This window comes from Eublepharis macularius, chromosome 10 (assembly GCF_028583425.1).
Source record: "Eublepharis macularius isolate TG4126 chromosome 10, MPM_Emac_v1.0, whole genome shotgun sequence".
NCBI classification, from domain to species: Eukaryota; Metazoa; Chordata; class Lepidosauria; order Squamata; family Eublepharidae; genus Eublepharis; species Eublepharis macularius.
In genome coordinates this window covers 45,885,751-45,906,215 of record NC_072799.1, presented here as the reverse complement: position 1 = coordinate 45,906,215, position 20,465 = coordinate 45,885,751, and the positions used below count along the sequence as shown (strand labels likewise).

General features: G+C 40.0%; 1 protein-coding gene across 2 annotated transcripts in view; it reads right to left on the bottom strand.

The window, feature by feature from the left end:
- Positions 1-20,465, bottom strand: part of PCDH10 (protocadherin 10) — a 49,087-nt gene that overhangs the window by 12,083 nt on the left and 16,539 nt on the right. The window contains exon 5 of one of the 2 annotated variants that reach the window (XM_054990181.1): positions 14,041-14,123. The exons of the other annotated variant lie outside the window; for it this stretch is intronic. Coding sequence (XP_054846156.1) covers positions 14,041-14,123 — 83 coding nt within the window. Of the gene's footprint in view, positions 1-14,040; positions 14,124-20,465 lie in introns of those variants that run through there. 2 annotated transcript variants of the gene reach the window in all.

Here is a 20,465-nt window from a genome sequence, read left to right as displayed (position 1 = left end):
TTTCCAGTGTCATTAGTGGCTTGGAGCCTGGTGATGGTATCATTATGATGGCAGCATTCATTCCCTGAACAGGCTGGCTGGGGAATAGCAGCCACTGTTGTTATTGGAGAATTATGTTTTCCTAATGTACCCTTAAGCAAAAGAATAAGCACCATCTTTGGAAGGCTTTTGCAGAGTAAATAAATACAACAGGCAGCAGACAAAGAGCCTTCAGCAATATGCAGTAGTGGGGAAGCTCTCAGGCTGTGATCTTTGATGTAAGAATAGAGGTGTCAAGCACACCGGAGCATTCTTATTTTTATCTGTGAAATGCTGAGGTGATGGAGGGGAAAAGAGATCCTGAGCCCAATCAGTGTTGCTTCATCACAGAGGCTTTGCTCCAGTTTGACATTCTAACTGGAACTTTGGGGGGGGGGGGTTGTGTGAAGCATTTGGATGAGATCATCCGCTTTACAGGTTTCCCATTGGCCTTATAGGTGCTACTGTACTCTTGCTCTTTTCTACTACCAAGGGTTTCCCTGTTTTGCTAAGATCTTACTCAAACTTGGCTTGATGTGATCTTTTTGATTGCACTCAAACTATGTTTGCACAATGTGTCAATAGGAGGGTATTCATATTTCAAAGTCCAACACAGTTCAGCACCACTTGCCTTGCCTTGCTTTGCCTCAGCCCCCCCCCCCCGCCCCAATAGTCACCATATGCTTCCCACCCCAGTGAAGGAACTTTTAAAAATTAGTAATTACTACAGTGCTATAACAGTTTAACAATTTATTGCCTTATTTATTATTCACCTCTTACTCTATAGATCTCATTTTTTTAAATGTATTGCTATTTGTTGAGTGTGTATTTGTATTTGATTTTTAATCATGTTTAATTATGCTTAAAGCCTAGGGTTATTTATGCAGAATAAAATGATGATGACAATTTGCCAAATCTACTAATTTCTCTGAATTCACACCTTTTATTTTAAAAAAGTAAACCTTGAACCTTTTCCTGCATGAAGATATATTTCTGTAGCCAAATGGGTTGCAGAACAAAAGATCAGGATTCAGAACTCTGAGTAGATTGTGGTGATAGCTCATTACAACTCTATAGTGCAAATGCAATTACTGCTTTTTTAAAAGCCTGAATGAAGGCCCTCCTGTGAGACCATGGAAGAAAAATACAGGGAAAACAGCTGAGGGAAGAAAGTGTGCACAAGACTCCTGTGTGGAGTGCAATGGCAGGGAAACAGAATCCTCACCGCTTGGCTGAAGACCACATTGAACCAATTTATCGGCTTAAAATGCATAGACAAGACCACACCCTTTTATTTTGTGTTAAATTAGTACATATCTCACCTTGGACCACAGGACCACAGTCATGAGTGCAGTTTGGAATTCTTTCCTGTCCACCTTTCTCCTACCACTACACACTAAGTGTAGAAAATATCCTTTCAGATCCCCATTTCCATTTATGTTAAATGAAGTGACTTAATGAGACACTCTTAAAAATAGAAGTCCTGCAAGTGACCATTCTTGGTAAACATATATTTCTGGAGCTTGAGTTTTAAAATGTTGGAAGGCCTGACTGAAGCACACAATGCACATTTGATTGAGACTTGATTATATGGCAAGGGAGATAAGGCTGCAGTGTCCAGTGGTTGCACATAGGAAAATGTCACGTTATCAACTTTACTGTCTATGAGTACAAACGGTTGATTAGGGACTGGTAATCAGCAATTAAAATACATTTGCTTCCTTTTTGGATGCACAAAGTATCTGAGAAGATCTCAATTACTGCACTTGACTTCAGCTACAGAAGATATAGGAAGTATTTTTTTTTGTTACATATAATGACCATTTATGAGTATGTGGAATAGACCATGCATGTTGTTTTATGGCTACTGGCATCAGTGCTATATTCAGCTTTCTCTTTGACCATCTAGAACTCAATGCATTTCTACTGTTCCAGACATTATTTCTACATGTGGGAGAGAATTGTGTTATTCTATCTCCTCTTGACTTTTCTGCATGTTGATCTGAAGATATGAATGCAAACAGCAGTTGGTACATGGGGAAGGTCTTCATTCGTTTGGGATCCTTATCATTCCAGATATCCAATGTGTAGAGAGCCCCTACCCCCAATGTATATACAGCTGTACAAGCACAAATTTTATTCTGAGGGCTGTACTAAAAGGAATGATATGATGTCCCATTGGAAATAGTGGGAGAGGCTTGCAGGCCCATTGGAGATAATGTGAGCTAAGAATGCCAATGTACTTACATGGGCTCCATTGAAATACATTACAGCACAAAAAAGTTGCAAAGGAAATGTGGAACGGATTTTGAAGGAAGGACTCTGGGCTCAAATAGACTATTCAGGGACAGGAATGACAGGTCCCAGAGTGCAATGACACCCCCTGGGAGTAGCATAAGCCTTCTGGGATTTGAAAGACAGGCCCCAGAGTGGAATGAGAGCTGCAGGGAGTATCAGAATGGCTCTAGGACTGGAATGACAGACCCCTGAGTGGAATGACAGCCCCTGGGTGTACCCTAAGTGTTCTGGAACAAGAATGACAGCCCTGAGTGGAATGACAGCCCCTAGGATGAGCAGAACAACTCTGGATATAGAATAGTCATTCCAGGGGCTGTCATTGCACTTAGAGGTCTTTCATTCCAGTCCTAAAGCTCTTCTGATACTCATTCCACTCAGGGGCCTGTCATTCCAGTCCTAGAGCCCTTCTGCTACACTCAAGGGCTGCTATTCCACTCAGGAGCCTATTATCCTATCCAAGAGTGCTTCTTCTACTCCCAGGGCCTGCCGTTCCACTTAGGGGCCTGCCATTCCAGTCCCAGAGCACTTCTGCAACACTCAGGGACAGTCATTCCATTTTGGGGTCTGTCATCCTAGTCCCAGAACACTTCTGCTACACCTAGCCACAGTCATTCCACTAAGGTGCCTGTCATTCCAGTCCTAGAGCATTTCTGCTACACCCTGGGACTTTCATTCCACTCAGGGGTCTGCCATTCCAGTCCCAGAGTGCTTCCACTAACCCCAGGGGCTGTCATTCCAATCCCAGAGCCCTTCTGCTATACCCAGGAGCTGTCATTGAATGCAGAGGCCTGTCATTCCAGTCCCAGAGCCCTTCTGCTACATCTAGGGCCTGTCATTCCAGTCAGGGGCCTGTTATTCCCGTCCAAGAGCTCTTCTTCTAATCCCAGGGCGTCATTCCACTCAGGGTCCTGTCATTCCCAGAACACTTCTGCTACACCCAGAGGCTGTTATTTCACTTGGGGCCTGCCATTCCAGTCCCAGAGCATTTCTGCTACACCCTGTGGCTGTCATTCCATTCAGGTGCCTGTCATTCCAGAACCAGAGCCCTTCTGCTACACCTAAGGGCTGTCATTCCACTCAGGTGCCTGTCATTCCAGAACCAGAGCCCTTCTGCTACACCCAAGGGCTGTCATTCAAGTTATAGAGACTGTCATTCCAGTCCCAGTTCCCTTCTGTTACTCTCAGGGGCTGTCATTCCAGTCCCAGAGTGCTTTTGCTATACACAGGGGCTGTCATTCCAGTTAAAGTGTCTCTCATTCCAGTCCCAGTTCCCTTCTGATACTCTCAGGGGCTGTCATTCCACGCGAGTGCCTGCCATTCCAGTCCCGGAGTGCTTACACTGCCCTCAGGGGCTGTCATTCCAGTCCCAGAGCCTTTCTGCTATACCTCGGTGCTGTCATTCCAGTCCCAGGGCACTTCTGCTACACCGAGGGGTTGTCATTCCCCTCAAGTGCCTATCATTCCAGACCCAGAGTCCTTCTGCTATACCCAGGGCCTGTCATTCTACTCAGGGTCCTGTCATTCCAGTCCCAGAGCGCTTCTGCTACACCCAGGGGCTGTCACTGCACTCAGGGGCCTGACATTCTAGTTCCTGAATAGTCTGTTTGGGTCTAGAGACCTTCCTGGAAAATCCATTCCACATTTTCCTTGCAACTTTTTTTTTTGGCTGTTAGGTATTTCAATGGAGCCCATTCAAGTAAATTAGCATTCCTGATTCCCATTTTTTCCAATGGGCCTTCAAGCCTCTCCCATTATTTCCATAGGGCAATCCTGTCATTCCTTTTAGCACATCCCGTATTCAGACTTGCATATCAATACATATAGGTTGGAAGCTCCAATAGTCTGCAGGATTTGGCTTGTTCACTGCCATACATTGAAATAATATATGAATAACATCTGAAAAAAAGCTGTCTCTCTCTTAGCTTTGAAAGGAATCATCTAGTCTTGTTTTAAAAGAATGTACTTACTGTTCTGCCTTATAGAGGGTTTGCTCTCCTCCTGGATAATGCATTTGTTAGCAAACACGGCACTTGTTCTGCTCTGTTTGCTACCCCACTTTAGAGATTGCATCTTCCAAAGTAGCTGAGAACAAAAAGTATCTGCTTGCTTATGTCTAAGGGCAGCACCCCTCCTTAACTTTTGCAAAAGTTGCTCTAAAGTAGAGAGAGACAGAAGGCTCCCTCCCACAAAGACATCAAACCTAGTCTAAATTTGACCCCATGTTTGAATTCTAATAGGGCTGTATTTGTTCTTTCTGTATTCGTCAATATCCAAGCTTCACATACAGTTTCTAAAATAAGCCAACAATGCTCAGCCTGGCATGTACAATTTATTCAGAAGCTGTGTAAAATCAAAAGAGAGCATGAGCACCAGGTCTCTACAGGCTGCGAATAAAATACTGAATGCAGTAATTGCTGCATTCTCCCTTTGCAGAAAAGCACTCTTGCTTTTATCTAAGTAAATACAAAAGATCATTAAAACCCCTGCATAATACTAAGCGTTTTGCCCATACATGGGGTCAAAAAAAAGAGGAACTGCAGCATCCAAGAGGTAACTTGCCCACAGCAGGAATAAAATAAACAACGGTACCAGCATCTCGGGGTGCTGCACATAACTGCATGTATGATATCACTGTTCAAATCAAGTCAAATCCATTCTAGTGACACTAACTCAGAGGCAACCAGGGATGAAAATGGTGCTGATGGACATGGCACTAACCCCTCACTGCTTTCAATCCACTCGGAATGACTTTGATGCTGATGCTGTTACCTCCACCATCAAAAGGGGACAGATGGCTCATCTAAATGCAAATAGGTCACTTTTTCTGTCAGAGCATATTTCTGAGTACGGGATCTACAATCAAGTGAATTTGCTTAAAAGGTTTATGAACCAAATTCCTCTCACACACACACACACACACACACACACACACACACACACACACACACACACACACACACACACACACACACACACACACACAGCGCTTCATTTGTTTCAACACTGAATGTGATGGCATGTGTCAGGAAATGTAATTCTGTTCATTTGGAGAAGGTCCATATAAGAAAAGTGAAGTCGATAAGACTATTTTTTCATGTTAACCAGTTTTGGAGGCTCCAAATATGTTTGACTTCTAAGGCATACCTACTGCTTACTTCCCCAAAGGAAGATAAAGGATCAAACCCGGTGAGAATGAAATTGTGGATTTCCCAGCACAATTTAAGGGGGCTGCAGCCTTGATTGGAGGAGCTCTTTATCCTTTGCAGGATTTCAGTGTTATTAACCTTAGAATGGGGAGCCCCGTGCCACAGAGTGGTAAGCTGCAGTACTTCAGCCCAAGTTCTGCTCATGACCTGCTTTCGAACCCGGCAGAAGCTGGGTTCAGGTAGCTGGTTCAAGGTTGACTCAGTCTTCCATCCTTCCAAGGTTGATAAAATGAGTACCCAGGTTCCTGGGGGTAAAGTGTAGATGACTGGGGATGGCAATGGCAAACCACCCCGTAAAAAGTCTGCCAAGAAAATGTCGTTATGCAACGTCCCCCCATGGGTCAGTAATGACTTGGTGCTTGCACGGGAGACTGCCTCTTCCTCTACCTAACCTCAGAAGGGGGAGGGAAAGACAAGTGCCCTCTTTTAAACTCCTTTTCTCACTGTTCAATCACCAATCTCAATGCAAAAAACAATCCCCATGCAACATCTATTCCCATTTTTTTAATGCCAGGAAAATCTAGTCATAAATCTTCCCAGACAACAGGCATACTGTCTGTTCAGACCTCAGGGCAATCAAGCAACTATTTTTAATATTCATCAAAATATTACAAATAACATGCCATTTGTCTTCCTAAAGTAACTGAAAATATTTGGATTCTGTCAAACATTTTCTGTGGCCATGAACAAGAAATGTTCCTAAACCTCAGTGATCAGGATGGGACATTTTTAAAAAACGTAGTTAAGCAAATATTCTGTTAATATCCACATTCCATACTGCCCTAAACCTACAGTTTGTAAGTAATTAGTAGTATAGAGATACAGTTTTGCATGTAACCACTGAAATGTTTCCTATGATGCTGATTGTCCTGTATCTATACTTTCCAAAAATTTACTGTTTATTCAATGATATATTTTCAATAGTTGGGATTAGTAAGTACTCAGTTTTCTAGTTGGTTTGCACCTGTTTAGAAGTGTGCTTGTCTTAAAGTTGTATTAACAGTTCTTATAGAAATGTAACTGATGTGACTGAAATAGCTGTTGAAGAGAAAATTATTAAGAAACGATCTTTCCAGAAGTGAGATCTATGTGATTGTGGTTTACTAAATGCATAATGCAGTGTTTATATAACTTGATAAAAGCACACCCTTGCCTTTGCTAGATCTTCTGCAATCTTTATCCCACACAGTTTACTCATGGCATATTTCCCTCTATCACGACATCTCGTTGCCTCTTGCAAGCCCAACTGTGCAACTTAACCTCCCCTCAGAGCTTCCAAATGCTCTCCCTGGTTCCTCCATATCCTCATGCCACTTTATCTGCAGTGGAGATAACTGGGCCTGACTTAATTAGGTAGGCACTTGCAAGCTCTCTCCTCCTTTTCAGAGTTCTCACTTTGGGTTAATACCCAGGCTCACGGTTTACAATTACCTGTGCAAAGCTGCTTATCCTGCTGGTTACCAATGACCTCTTAATTTCAGAAATACTAGTAGTGGGTTGGATCCAGGCTAAGTTTTCCATCACCAGAACAGATCTTTTCTATCTCCTACCTCCCACTGAGCCCCACTGATAACGAAATAGTGTTCTTGGGGGCGATGGGACACCGAGGAACAATCTGGGAGAGGGGGTCTGTGGCAGGAAGGGTATATAAGTGGAAAGTATCCATTCAGCCTGGATCCAACTCATAGGATTGGATCCAGCACAAAATTTCCATTTCCTCTACAGCTTTTGCACAAGCAGAAACACAAGAAAAAAGATGCTGGTAGCCACTTGCGTTAAGTCAACCATTGTTCCCCTGTGTTTCTGCTCCTACAAGATCTTGTACAATCAGTTTTCATTTTACATACTATTAATGTGTAATACCTATGCAAATACCCCATGCATTTAAAAAGGTTGATTTCAGCCATAGTAACTGAAGTTAAATTCAAAAGCACTTTCTGAAACAAACACTCACCCTTTTGTTAGCAAATAGATGCAGGAGGAAGAGGTGGGAATGAGATGGTAGAATGCTGGGTGGCATAAAAAATAGCACCATGTCAGGCTGCAGGTGGAAGATTGTATTTTGGAATACTGTTGAAAATTCCCTACAATAGAAAACCAGTAGAGCAAGCAAAGATAAGGCGTAAAAGCTTTTCCCCTGCTGTGCTAGGTTTCCATTTGCATGATTTTTTTAACATGAAAAAGCATTAAAAATGGAATCTGTCTCCAACAGTCCTCTGCAGCACAGTCTATTCTTTCATCTTGTTTCCATGCATTGATATAGGGGAAAATGAGGGAACGTCTACATTCAGAAACGAAACAAATATGGACAGCACTCCTAGACCTATGACACTTTAGAACACAGATATCTTGTATAAATGGATGCAATATTAAAACTTTCTGCCTATGGAAGTTAATCTGTCAAGGAGAAAGATACCCTTTGGTCTGACATGTTAGTTTTCTAGATGCTGGGAGTTTCTCTCTTTCTTATGTGAGAAAGCACTGAAACATATAATCCTCTACCTGCATTCTAAAGTGCTAAAAAGGTCACCTAACACTTTCCCCTGACATGAAGTCCAGCTATTAATCCAATGCTCTAAAGTATAAAGGCTACACCATGCCAGACTGTGTCCACAAGTTTATCTAACATCACCCTGCGGTTATCAGTCTATTTCACTCTTATTATAGTGAAGATGGTCAGATATTGAGGCTCCTTGTATTCATCATCCTGCTTCCTCAGCCACACTTCCTTATCCCTCCTCCCATATTTCTTTATCCGCTTTGGTCTTTTATTTTGTGTTCAGAAGCAAAGCAATTATATTTTGTTTTGAAGTACTATCCTATCAAATTTCAGCCCGTCCTTCCAATTTATCAAGATTATAGAGTACTTAATTGCATTCTGTGAAAGATTTGCAATCCTCTCCAAGCCTGTATTGTTTAAATATGTGATTAGCATACTCTTCACTGCAATGGCGAAGTCACTGATGAGTCATATTATGCCTGAAATAGGCCACTTTGTTATCCTCTTCATCACTGACACTAGGCCATCATAACAACAATTAGCATGCTTTGTGACTGTGAGCTGCATTTTTGAGCTGTTGTTTTATTTAACGAGAGAGGGATACTGGTACCATGACTTTTATTTCGATTGCGCCAACATGATGTTATTGCATATTTGCACATCCCACACAGGTACAACTAAACAGAATATTATCAATTGAACTGAAGGACAAAAAAAAAGGGGATGAGGGTCAAGCTAAGGTTGCCAGCCTCCAGGTGGAGCCTGGAGACCCTCTGGAATTACAACTGATCATCAGACTACAGAGATCATTCCCCTGGAGAAAACGCTGCTTTGGAAGGCAGACTCTATAATAACAACAACATTCAATTTATATTCTGCCCTTCAGGACAGCTTAATACCCACTTAGAATGGTTTACAAAGTATTCTATTATTATCCCCACAACAATCACTATCTGAGGTGGGTGGGGCTGAGAGAGCTCTGGAAGAGCTATGACTGACCCAAGGTCACCCAGCTGGCTTCAAGTGGAGTGGAGAATCAAACCTGGTTCTCCAGATTGGAGTCCCACCACTCTTAACCACTATATCAAACTGGCTTTCTCTGTCGTCACATCCTGGCTGAGCTCCCTCTGCAATCTCACCTTTTACAGGCTCCCCTCACCTCCATATCTAGGAGTTTTCCATTCCAGAGTTGGCAACCCTACCCTATGCAACCCTACCCTATGCAAAATCAAATTTCTTTTATTGCAATGAAAAATGAAGAAAAGGGGTATGGAAGACAGACCTAAAACATAACTGACTTCCTTCAGTCACTCTGTTAAGGTAGCACATTCTGTACTGAATTAAGAAATGATAGGTGAAAGTTGCTTGAGGGGTCACATGCAAACTATAGCTAGATATTTCCTTGTGCCTCATTTGCAATTGCACAAACCATGAAAAAGGGATGACTGTATGAAATGGGTGATTGCAGAAAATCCATGAGACGAGGAATCTGTCATCAGAGAGATTGGTTGGTTGAAGCAAGCTCAAAAGTTAATGACAGGTCAAGCCCCAGTTAATCTGGGAAACCTGCCAGGTTGATTGCAGTAAAATTGTGATAAAATGTTCTCAACTTTGTTATCTGATCTCTTGAGGTTTCCACAACAGATGTTATTGATTCAGTTATAAAAGATGGACACACTACTAACAGAGATGTTGTGGAGTGGACTTATCAATAAGGGTAAAGCTTTCCCCTTTGCACAGAAGGATTCAAATAGCTTGGTAAAAAGCTGACTTTTGCTACAGCCACCCAAAGCGTTTTCTCTCTTCGGTGAAGAATATTGTAATGTGGCCATATAAGGCTAATCTTAAATGATCCCTTTTAATTTTGAAAACTTTTATTACCATTTTCATCTCTGTACTATTCAGAATTATTTTATGTTTATTTCTATTATTTCCTAGGGAACCAATTATCATTGTAGAGCTGTACATGTTCATATTGTAGTATCGTATTAGTAAATTAAGTCTGCAGCATTTATCTATTTTGAAAACACAATGGCAAATGTAACAAGGGGGTTAGTTAAAAAGCCTCTGTCCTGAAATTGAGAGTCTATAGATTCCAAAGGGAACACCAGAACCGCTGGCTTATACTATTCTGTCATAAATGCATCTGTATGCACTAGAAAAAGAAATGTATATTTAGGTTATGTTTTCTCAGTTCAAATATGTTCAATTGTTCCATTCATGCTACCTACTTCACTGACAGAACATGCGCACCAATATCCCAAAAATGCAGCAGGAGCCTTTCCATAACATGCAACTGAAAATAGGTTTTGCAGCATTTATTTTTTCCTTGTCTTGCCCTGCCCTCCTGGCACAAAAGGAGCTCGTATCAATCCGCAGCAGTGTTTCACTGCACCAATTCTGGTTATTGGCAAGTGCTGCACCCTGAAGAAATGGGCAACTACCCTCCTTTCGATTAACCAAGGAAGATCTGCTATCACTAGACAGAACACAGGCGGCACAATCAAGTGCTCCTATCCAGAACAGCTACATGTGGGGTGAGGGCAGTGGAGAAGGGCAAAGGCTGGTCTTGAGCCATCACCAAAGACAAGAGCAGGTAGAGGGGAGTTTTATGAGGCTTGCTCATTAAGGGGTGAGATTTGAATTGGTTCTTTACTTCTATATAATTTATTGGACTCTCTCAAATTGAGCACAGATGATTTGGAAGCAATCTACTTTTATGTCAGTAGAATTCAAGTCCAAGTAACTGTATTTAAATACCATAGGATGTGATCATTTAGTCTGGCCAAGCACTATCGAAGCCTAATGTAATCACACACATTTTGTTGACAGTATCTTCCGAGACTATCTGCCAGATCTCTAAGTATTTCCTATCTTCTCTCATGTTGTGTGAGCCAAAACAGAAGCACTATTTTTCTGCTGGAGGTGCCACTGCTACACATGCTATTTCTTCCAGGTTTGGCAGTTTTTTTGTTTATGGCAGAAAGGAGACAACAAAAGAACTGACTGGCTGCCTCTGCAAGTGCCATAGGGGAAGGTGAAGCAAGTTACCTTAAGATAACTGAAATTTACCTAAAATCAAGGAATATACTAAGACTGAATTTACAAAATACATTGTTGGGGGAGAGAAGGAGAAACCACATATTTGCAGTGTGGGAATGATGTTAAGAATGTGTGCCTTAATGTAGCAAGTTCAGCAAAGGACAAGGGAATTTAATATTGTTTAATCAGACACAATTTTCAGCAACATCTCAACACATGGCAAAACTTTACAACATATTACAATAACCTGCAAGTCACTAGTGCAATTACTGCTTTGCTATGGATCAAAAGCAAGATACAAATCAGGCAGTGCAGAGATATTCTAAATGTATGTCATGTTAAATGTAACTATTTTCTTATAAAGTCATAGTGAAGATAAGACTTTGAGCGTGGTGCCATCAAGCTTCTATTTTGTTGTCTTTTCCCCCTAACCCCCTTGTAGTCATGGCAACCAGAATAAGTACTTCTCTGCCACTCATGTGAGACCAATAAACTGAATTTGGGCTCATCAACAATATAGAGGTAGAACATTAGAGGAGAAGGGGCAGGATCAGGCATAATTCCACAATATCTCATTACACTGAAAAAGATACCCTAAGGAAGACAAAGGATTCTTGCTTCCTTAGCCTAGTCCCAGACTAGGGCCTTTTTTGCACAGGTGATTTTGGCCGCTTTTGACCCCATATCTCTTTGGGTTTTCTTTTGAATTCCGGGTGCTAAACTCCTTTTTCACATTTCAATGCAGCATTTCAAGGGTTCTCCTCCAAAATTTTCTAACTGTGCAAAAAAAGGCCTAGAAATGGGACCACATAGTCATTAATCAACATATTTAGATGCAAAAAGATTTTGGCTGCATAAACATTCCAGCAGATAAAGACCTATTATAACATTAGTATTCTCAACTACAAGTATGTTCATTCACATTGACCCAATACAGGCCAGTTGTAATTTCCTTTGGTGCTTCTCCATCTTTTTGGATTATTGGCAACCCATCCAAGTAGGTTCCAGATAGAGGGCCAAAGCTTCAAGCTAGTATGCAAAATGTCTGGATTGGGGAAACTAAAATCCACAGCTTCACCCTCTTGCTCTACCTTTTTTGGCTTCCTCATTGATACACTTTGTAGTTTGTGTGTGAGCATCTGGAATATGGTGGAATATGGTGTTATTCTTATAGGACTGCCAACTCTGGGCTGGAAAATTCCTGGAGACTGAGGTGGTAGGCAACTTGGGAGGGCAGGGTTTGGGGAGAGACCTTAGTGGAATATAATGCCATGAAGGCCACCCTCCAAAGCAGCCATTTTCTCCACAGGAACTGATCTTTGTTGTCTGGAGATCAGTTGTAATTCTGGGAGATTTCCAGGTACCTTTTGAAGGTTGGCAACTGTAACTATATGCTTGACTGCTTGACTGTACTGCTTGACTGTACTAGTGATTCATCTCAAATTATCTCTAACATGTCCACATTCAAGGTTTCACTATCAATACTTCTTTAAACTGTGTGTAAGGTATTTCATCACTTTGTCAAAAAATAAAAAAAACCTTGAGAATCAGTTTGGGGTAGTTAGTGGTTTAGAGTGCAGAACTCTAATCTGGAGAACCGGGTTTGATTCCTCACTCCTCCTCTTGAAGCCAGTTGGGTGACCTTGGGTCAGTCACAGTTTCTAGGAGCTCTCTCAGCCCCACTCACTTCACAGGGTGTTTTGTTGTGGGGATAATAATGACATACTTTGTAAACTGCTCTGAGTGGGTATTAAGTCATCCTGAAGGATGGAATATAAATCTATCATTATTATCATTTATTATTATTATTATTGATTGGTGATTGAAGTGGCCCAATTAGGCACATTTCTGCAAGGCAGGTATAGATATTAAGCCAGCAACTCTTTAGATGGAAAGAAAGCCGAAGGAAGGTTTACTACTTTATAGTGAGGCTACCCTGGTTGAAGGTGGGATCAAAACAGAAGGGTATGTGTCTAAGGCACATGTGTCCTAGTTGGCTTAAACATCAAACCATGGTTAGGTGCCACAGGAAGAAGCTTGTGGGGCTTACTCGTAGAATTCTTCAGCTTCCTATATTCTCTTCTTACATGCTATGAAAAAAATTAATTACTTCTTGGTTTGCAAGAAACCTGAATTAGCAACTTATGGTTTTTGCTTGCCAGCAAATATAGATCGCAAACTGGAAATAAGCTGTGGTTTACAGAGCAAGAACAAACCAGAGTTACCATTTCTATTTTTAGATAGTTTGTTGAAAACCTGGAAGAAATTAAGCAGCTCACAGTGCATGAGGAAGCAGAAAGGACAAGAGATTATGCAAATAAATCTAAAATGCCTTGCAGGCTTGTTCTTCTACATGAAAGTTTTAGCTCTCACTGTGCCCTAACTATCCATTATAGTAGCTTTGACTACTCTTTCGGTCAGCCTTAAGGGCTTTATTTTCCCATTTTTCTTAGATGCATGTACTTTGTTTACTCCAAATCCTACATTTGGTGTAAAATGAAGATTATGTTAAAATGGAAATTGACACAATTTTCCATCTTGCATTCATCTCCTATGAGAACATCCCCCTTTCACATTTTTGCCTCAAAGTGCAAGAATGACTTTTTGTTAGTGCCGTTTTTCTGCTGAACAACAGCATGTAAGGGCATGATTTAAGCACACCAAAATCAGTATTAGCTTTAACCAAAATCCGTATGACTTGTTTAAAGCTTAGCCATTGAGTTTATTCAACCATTTACATCCAAGAAATCCAGCTGTAAAAATCAAAAAGGGAAGCATGTATTTGAAAACAGGGCAACCAAATAATTGATTATGAGAGATACATCTTGCCAGGAATCCATTCAGAGGGTCAGAAACCATTTGTAGGAATATTTGATCTTTCCCTCACTCCCAATACAGTCTGTGTTACTTGCATACGCAGTAGCTGATGTGCTTAAACTGGGGGCTTCTCAGAAACCTAATTTAACTTTCTGCTGTTCATCTGGTTTCTTCTTTTGTGTATAGAAGGCACTTGAAATGAAGTCTTCTTGAGTCAAAACTGATGTTTTGGAACCAGGGAACTTAGGATATTAATGATGGAGTAAAAGAAAAAAATATAATCTAGTTAAAATTGAATACTAAGAAAAATATTATTGAGACACAAATTATCAAAGAGCATTTCCTCTTCAATTTGCAGATCCAGAAATGAACCATTTGGAAGCGCACTGGTTAAATGTATATACGTACCTAATGACTGAGTAAATTCCATCCTCCCAAAAGATACCCCCACAGACAACCGATACTTGGTATACAGACATAAATTTAATCAGTAGTGCTACTACTTAAATGCATTGATAAATGTGTGCCTTAACACACATCAGGTTCTTTCCAAATTGCTAACTACTCTATATCCTATTCTGTTTGGTGAAGTACCTTGAGTAAATTCTATTTTTCTCATAACCTCGCTGTAGTAATATTCCAAAATATTATCAATGTGTTAATGCTGTTTTTCCATCAACTATAAAACTAAAATTCTTACAGTGAAGCTAGAAAACTCTGCAGTATGCTAAAACTGAAGTCAAATTCAAGCTAGGTTTATATAAAACTCTTTATGCTATGCCAAGCTGTTACTACCATGCTCTTAGCATCTTCAACATTTCTTTGAGGAAGCAAGTGATCACCTCATTACCTTTATTTTGTTTCTAACTTTTACAGTTTAAAGAAGTAAATATAACTCAGTGGCACTATATCATTAACCTCCTTTACTGAAGGGTACTGATCAAGTTGTTTCTAATGTTTTTACTATAGAGATCTGGGCAATTACTTTACCCAACTGCTGTTTTGAAAAGCACATGACATAAATGAGAAAGGTGGGACTATTTCCTTCATGTTGTTCTTGGTTCAGAATAAAACTAAACAAGGTTGAGAATGTCAGACCAGATATGAGTGATCTATAATAAAAAATAACAATGGTTATATTATTAACTTTACTATGGTCAACAATTTATTGATTTATTATTCTGCTAGTAGTACTCCTCACTACTGTGGGATTTAGTAGCTGATGATGTTGTTGAAAATTAGTAAACTCCTAAAATAGTGCTGCCTTGTCCTAGTTGGGAAATTCCTGGAGTTATGGGGGTAAACTATGGGCAGTGTGGCTTTTGGGGGAGGGAGTGCAATACCATACATCCCACCCTCCAACTCTACCATTTTCTCCAGGAAAATTGATCTCTATAGTCTGGAGATCAGCTGTAATTCCAGGAGAACTCCAGGCCCCACCTGGAGGTTGGAAACGGTATCCTAAAATGAAATTCAATAATGTTTCAGTACATTTCATTTTCTAAACTCTGACCTCCCAATATACTCATTTCTTTTCTAGCCATAATTTCAAGAAGCACTATGCGGGCTCGCTTGCTTAAGAACAAATAACTACCACCAGAGAGCCCTACCTTTCTAAACAAGAGGTGAATGAGAGATTGAAAAACACCTTTTTACTGCTGAATAAAGAACAACCAATTTCTGCTAGAATCCTCTGCTTACCATTCGAAATACAAAAACTAGTATGGTTTTGCATAGTATCAATTTGTCATTTTAGATGTACAAAATTCACAGGGTCCACGTGTGGCCAACAGTGCAATTAGTCTCTTTTACACTGGCAGAGTGGAACTTTTCTCACAGACCTTCTTGCAGTCCTTCCTAAGCATTATCTTTCAAAAGCTTTTCAGTAGATGTTTGATTTTCTATGTATGCGAGTTTTCACATCGAAATTTGCTCTTACAGGCCTTGGTTGTAAAAACCTGAGGAATGTGTAGCACTTTGAATTGGATACTATTTCATCGGCAGTTATTTCCAAATATACATTGAAAAAACATCCCCCCCAAAAGAGAGCTATGGCAATAGCATCTATGCAGAAGGACATTCACATTTTTACTTCCAATATTATACTGGATGCCAGAGCAGAGGACATGAGACTCCTGACTAGAGATGGGCATGAACTGCAATATGAACCAAAGTTCGTCACGAACCAGGCCAGTTCATGAACCGGTGGTTCATCAAAGCCCATTTCTGACAAACCATGATGAACTTTATGTTTGGTTCATTTTTTGGTTCATCACTGCAGACAGCCTGGCACCAATCAAACAGTTTCCTAGGCAACTGGAGATGGGCTTTCTGCAGTAGAGGTGTGCACCCAGCCACTTCTCACCTGATGGGATGGGGATCCCCCATCAGCTGAAAAAAGCTGCTGGAATTTTGAGAGCAGCTTTTTTCAGCTGAGGGGGGAGGGAGGAGGGACCTCCTCCCCCTCCCCTCAGCTGAAAAAAGCCAGGGTGTTTGAGGGCACCAACACTTTTCTTGCCATGCAAGGAAAGTGTTGCTGCTTTCAAATGCCAGCAGCTTTTTCTTAGCGGAGGAGAGATCCCCCTATTCTGCAGACCTTCTGCTGCCCCGGAAGTGATGTTTTCATGAACCAAATGAACTGGTTTGCTAACCGGGGCAAGTTTGTGATGGTTCATGGTTTGTGAAATGCTACGAACCACGAACTGCAATGAACTGCTATTTTCCCCAGTTCATGCCCACCTCTACTAACCTCATAAGAACATAATAGAAGCTATGTTGGATCAGGCCAATGGCCCATCCAGTTCAACACTCTGTGTCACACAGTGGCTAAAAAACCAGATGTCATCAGGAGGTCTGCCAGTGGGGAAGGGACACTAGAAGCCCTCCCGCTGATTGCTCCCCCAAACACCAAGAATACAGAGCATCACTACCATAGACAGAGGGTTCCATCTATACTTTGTGGCTAATAGCCACTGATGGACCTCTGCTCCATATGTTTATCCAATTCCCTCTTGAAGCTGTCTATGCCTGTGGTGGCACCTCACCTACTCATTTTACCTCAAGGAGTTTCCTTTCAGAGGGGTGAGTGGCTGCTGTTGGAAGGCAATAGAGGGAAGCTTAAAAGACCCAGTGTATACACAGGAACTTATGCACAGTCCTTTGAATATAAAACCTTTTCTAACTTTTCCTACCTTGTCTAGCTTTTCATCACCTGAAAAAAAAGGCTTTTAAATATATGATTATACTTGAGCTAACCAGAATCTGTATCCAACAGAACATCACCACCACCCATGTAAGTCTTCAGGAATTTGACCAAGCAACATGATAAATCTTATTTTTTAAACCTTTCTTGGCTAACTATTAACATATCCAGTTTACATGGTGATTCATGATTTATCTAGGTTCATGAATTTGCTAATTTAGGAAATTGTTATGTTTTGGTCAAATTTTTCCAGGACCCAGTCCTAGAAGTCCAACAAAAAGAATGTGATATTTCTTCTGTAATAAACGCCAGCAGTTTGTTTTTAATATTCAATGGAGCCAAATTACCCAGAATTCAATCTGGGTAAATGTTCTGCAACATATTTTCTACATTATTTAAATGTTCTGTAATGTATTATCTAATGGATATACCTGACAGGGTTTTGTTTATAATTTTATTATGTGTGTTATTGTTTTTATTTTTATTGGTTTGTAGGCTATTTCATGCAAAGAAGAAACACCATATAAATTGTTAAAAAATAAATAACATTGCTACAGTTTCTTAGATGTTTTATGATCCCTATTCCAGCAGTTATTGCTTCTTTCGTATTAGTAGCACCTCTCTAAATTGCTATGATCATAAGCTTCAAATGATTATTATAACATTTTCTAGATTTAATTTATTTAGAACATGGAACTTTACATTGAAATTATTTTTGTTAGAAATAAGTCAACTATTCCCTTAGCATCCTTTGCTATCTGTTGGATGAATACCATCTGGTATAATCAACTTATTTTTATTTAACGTGTTAGTTTGTTCCAGCACTTTGTCACTTGACTTCTCATTCTGAGATAAGGCCTCTTAATTATTACCTGACAAGAACTGATAATATGTATGCATCTGTCATATCGGCTACTTAGAAATTTACTTCATCCCATGAATTGATCCCTAGTAAACCAGTTCATTTTAAGCAGTTTTCTTGACCCTTTGAAATACTCCTAAATGGTGCCTCGAGTTTTCATGGTTCCTTTTTCTGTTGCTGACTACAGATGCAAGAAATTATTTCTCCTAGGCTCTCTTATTAGCGTACTTTAGAATTCCCCCTACTCATTCTACCTTGTGAAGCTAAAAGCTGTTCATATATCCATCCAAGTGTCTGAAGCTTGCAGTTTTGGCATACAGAGTGTACATGCTGCCTCTTCTCTTTTTATTGTGCATATGCACTGTATCTATCAAATTCTGATGAAATCTAGCTATAGCTGCCTCCCTCTCGCCGTTTTTTAAAGGCTCACTTTTGATACTGAAAGGGCCCAAAGAAAGAATTATGTTTTAAGTACACCTTGTATATAATATGACTTTATATCCCCACCAACATCAGGAATTCCCTCAATTGCATTGGAAATTGCTTCTAACCCTAGCCTGTTTGGATTTCAGAAGCACCTACCAATATACAGCTTAGGGAGGTTAAAACAAAGAGGGTCAAAAAGTTCTAGTTCAAATGCAGATCTTTTCAAGTAGTTCTATTTTTTGGAGATGGCTCAAAGTAAATTCCAAACAGCTCCACTCTTTGAGAGTTTCTTTTAAAAGTTCCAAAGCATTTCTATTTTGATATTTATTATTTGTTATACCAAACACGTATTTTTCATTTTTTTTCTGAATTAGGGACAACATTTCAATAAAAAGGTGTTCTTATTTCTGGAGGCAAATGTGCCGCCCCATTCTACCCCAGTGTCCTAGCTTATAGGTGTCATACTAGAATGCTTACTCAGCATATTATACCCCTTTAGGGTTTTCTCAATTAGCTTTTTTGTCTACTTCTCTTTGTAGAGCTCAATGTTTTCTTAATGGTTTTCCCCTACAATCTGCCTCTGGGGGATGTTAAACTTAATTATGCTGTGGTCACTATTACTTAGCAGCTTTGCTATAGTTACCTCTTGAATAAACTCTGTTGCTTCTCTTCAAATTGAATTGAGAATAAGACTCTTGTAGCATTCAAAAAATAAATTATTCACCAGGAAATATTTATCAGCTCTACAGAGCACCATGCTTCTAAACAACTTCTTTCCCCCCACCCCACCCCCAATTTTTAAAAACTTTTTATAACTAAGTTTATAGTAAAGAAAAATTCATTACAGATAAGTAAAAGTCAGCCATGTAATTTTATATTTAATATAGATTTAGTCTTGAATATCAAACAGAATGCAAAAGTCAGCTGGGTGTTTTTTCCTAAATTTGTTTACCACTCTTTTACAATATAGAATTTACTTCCAATATCAGATTTGAATACAAAACATCATAGTTTATGAGAAAATATATAATGAAGCTCTAGCAAAACATCCAAGTCAAAACGACAAATTAAGAAAGAAAAGGTTTGGTTTTTAAAACTAAAAATTACTTGCAGAGTCAAACAACCCAATTCAGACACCAGTTTTCCATCTTAAAAATTCTGACAGACTTCAGCCACCAATACAGAAACCAGGTATTATTCTAAGCAGATGCTGAACAGAAACACTAAGGTTGCCAGGTCCAGGTTGGGAAATTCCTGGAGATTTGGGGGTGGAGCCTGGGTAGGATATGGTTTGAGGAGGGGAAGAACCTCAGCTGGGTATAATTACCAAGGGGAAAGTTTGTTTCTTAACTAAAAGCCCTTGCAGAGTCAAACAACCCAATTCCAACACCAGTAGAATCCACCTCCCAAGGCAGCCATTTTCACTAGAGGAACTGATCTCTGTTACCTGGAGATCAGTTCTAATTCCAGGAGATCTCCAGCCATCACCAGGAAGTTGGCAACCCTAATTACATCTAGGTTAAAACCATAAAGAAACATATTACTAAAAAGTAGCTATAAAGGATGTATTCAAGAGACTAGATAGATGACAAAGTGAGGCAAAAAAATAGCCAATCTCCCCTACACACTTAAATTCAAAGGCAACATATATAAGAAATATTACTGTTCCAAAACAAATTATGTAGTCTACATTAGTAACTAAATGTACAACTTACAAACCTGATGTTAGAAGCTTATGCTTGTTTGGTCAGTTATGAGGTAAAATTGACATAAAGATTGAATTCCTGGTGGGCAATTGTCAAGACAGAACTGAGGGAAAGGAAAATGAAGTACTCCAATATTCAATATGCATTTCCGAACTCTCCTGGACTCCTGTAGTGACATCACTGTTACACCACTATGTTCAGTCAGGTTTCCTTTTTCTCTGAGAAGGACTCCTGCAGCATTTGCAGCCACCTCACTTATTGAATCAAAGCTTTGCTTTTGCTGATGCAACACTGCTTTGCTCAGTTCCAGTCACACAGACTGCAAGAATTATCACAAGCACTTGTAATCAAAGGAAGACTTTATGGACTCATAATAAAATATAATGTG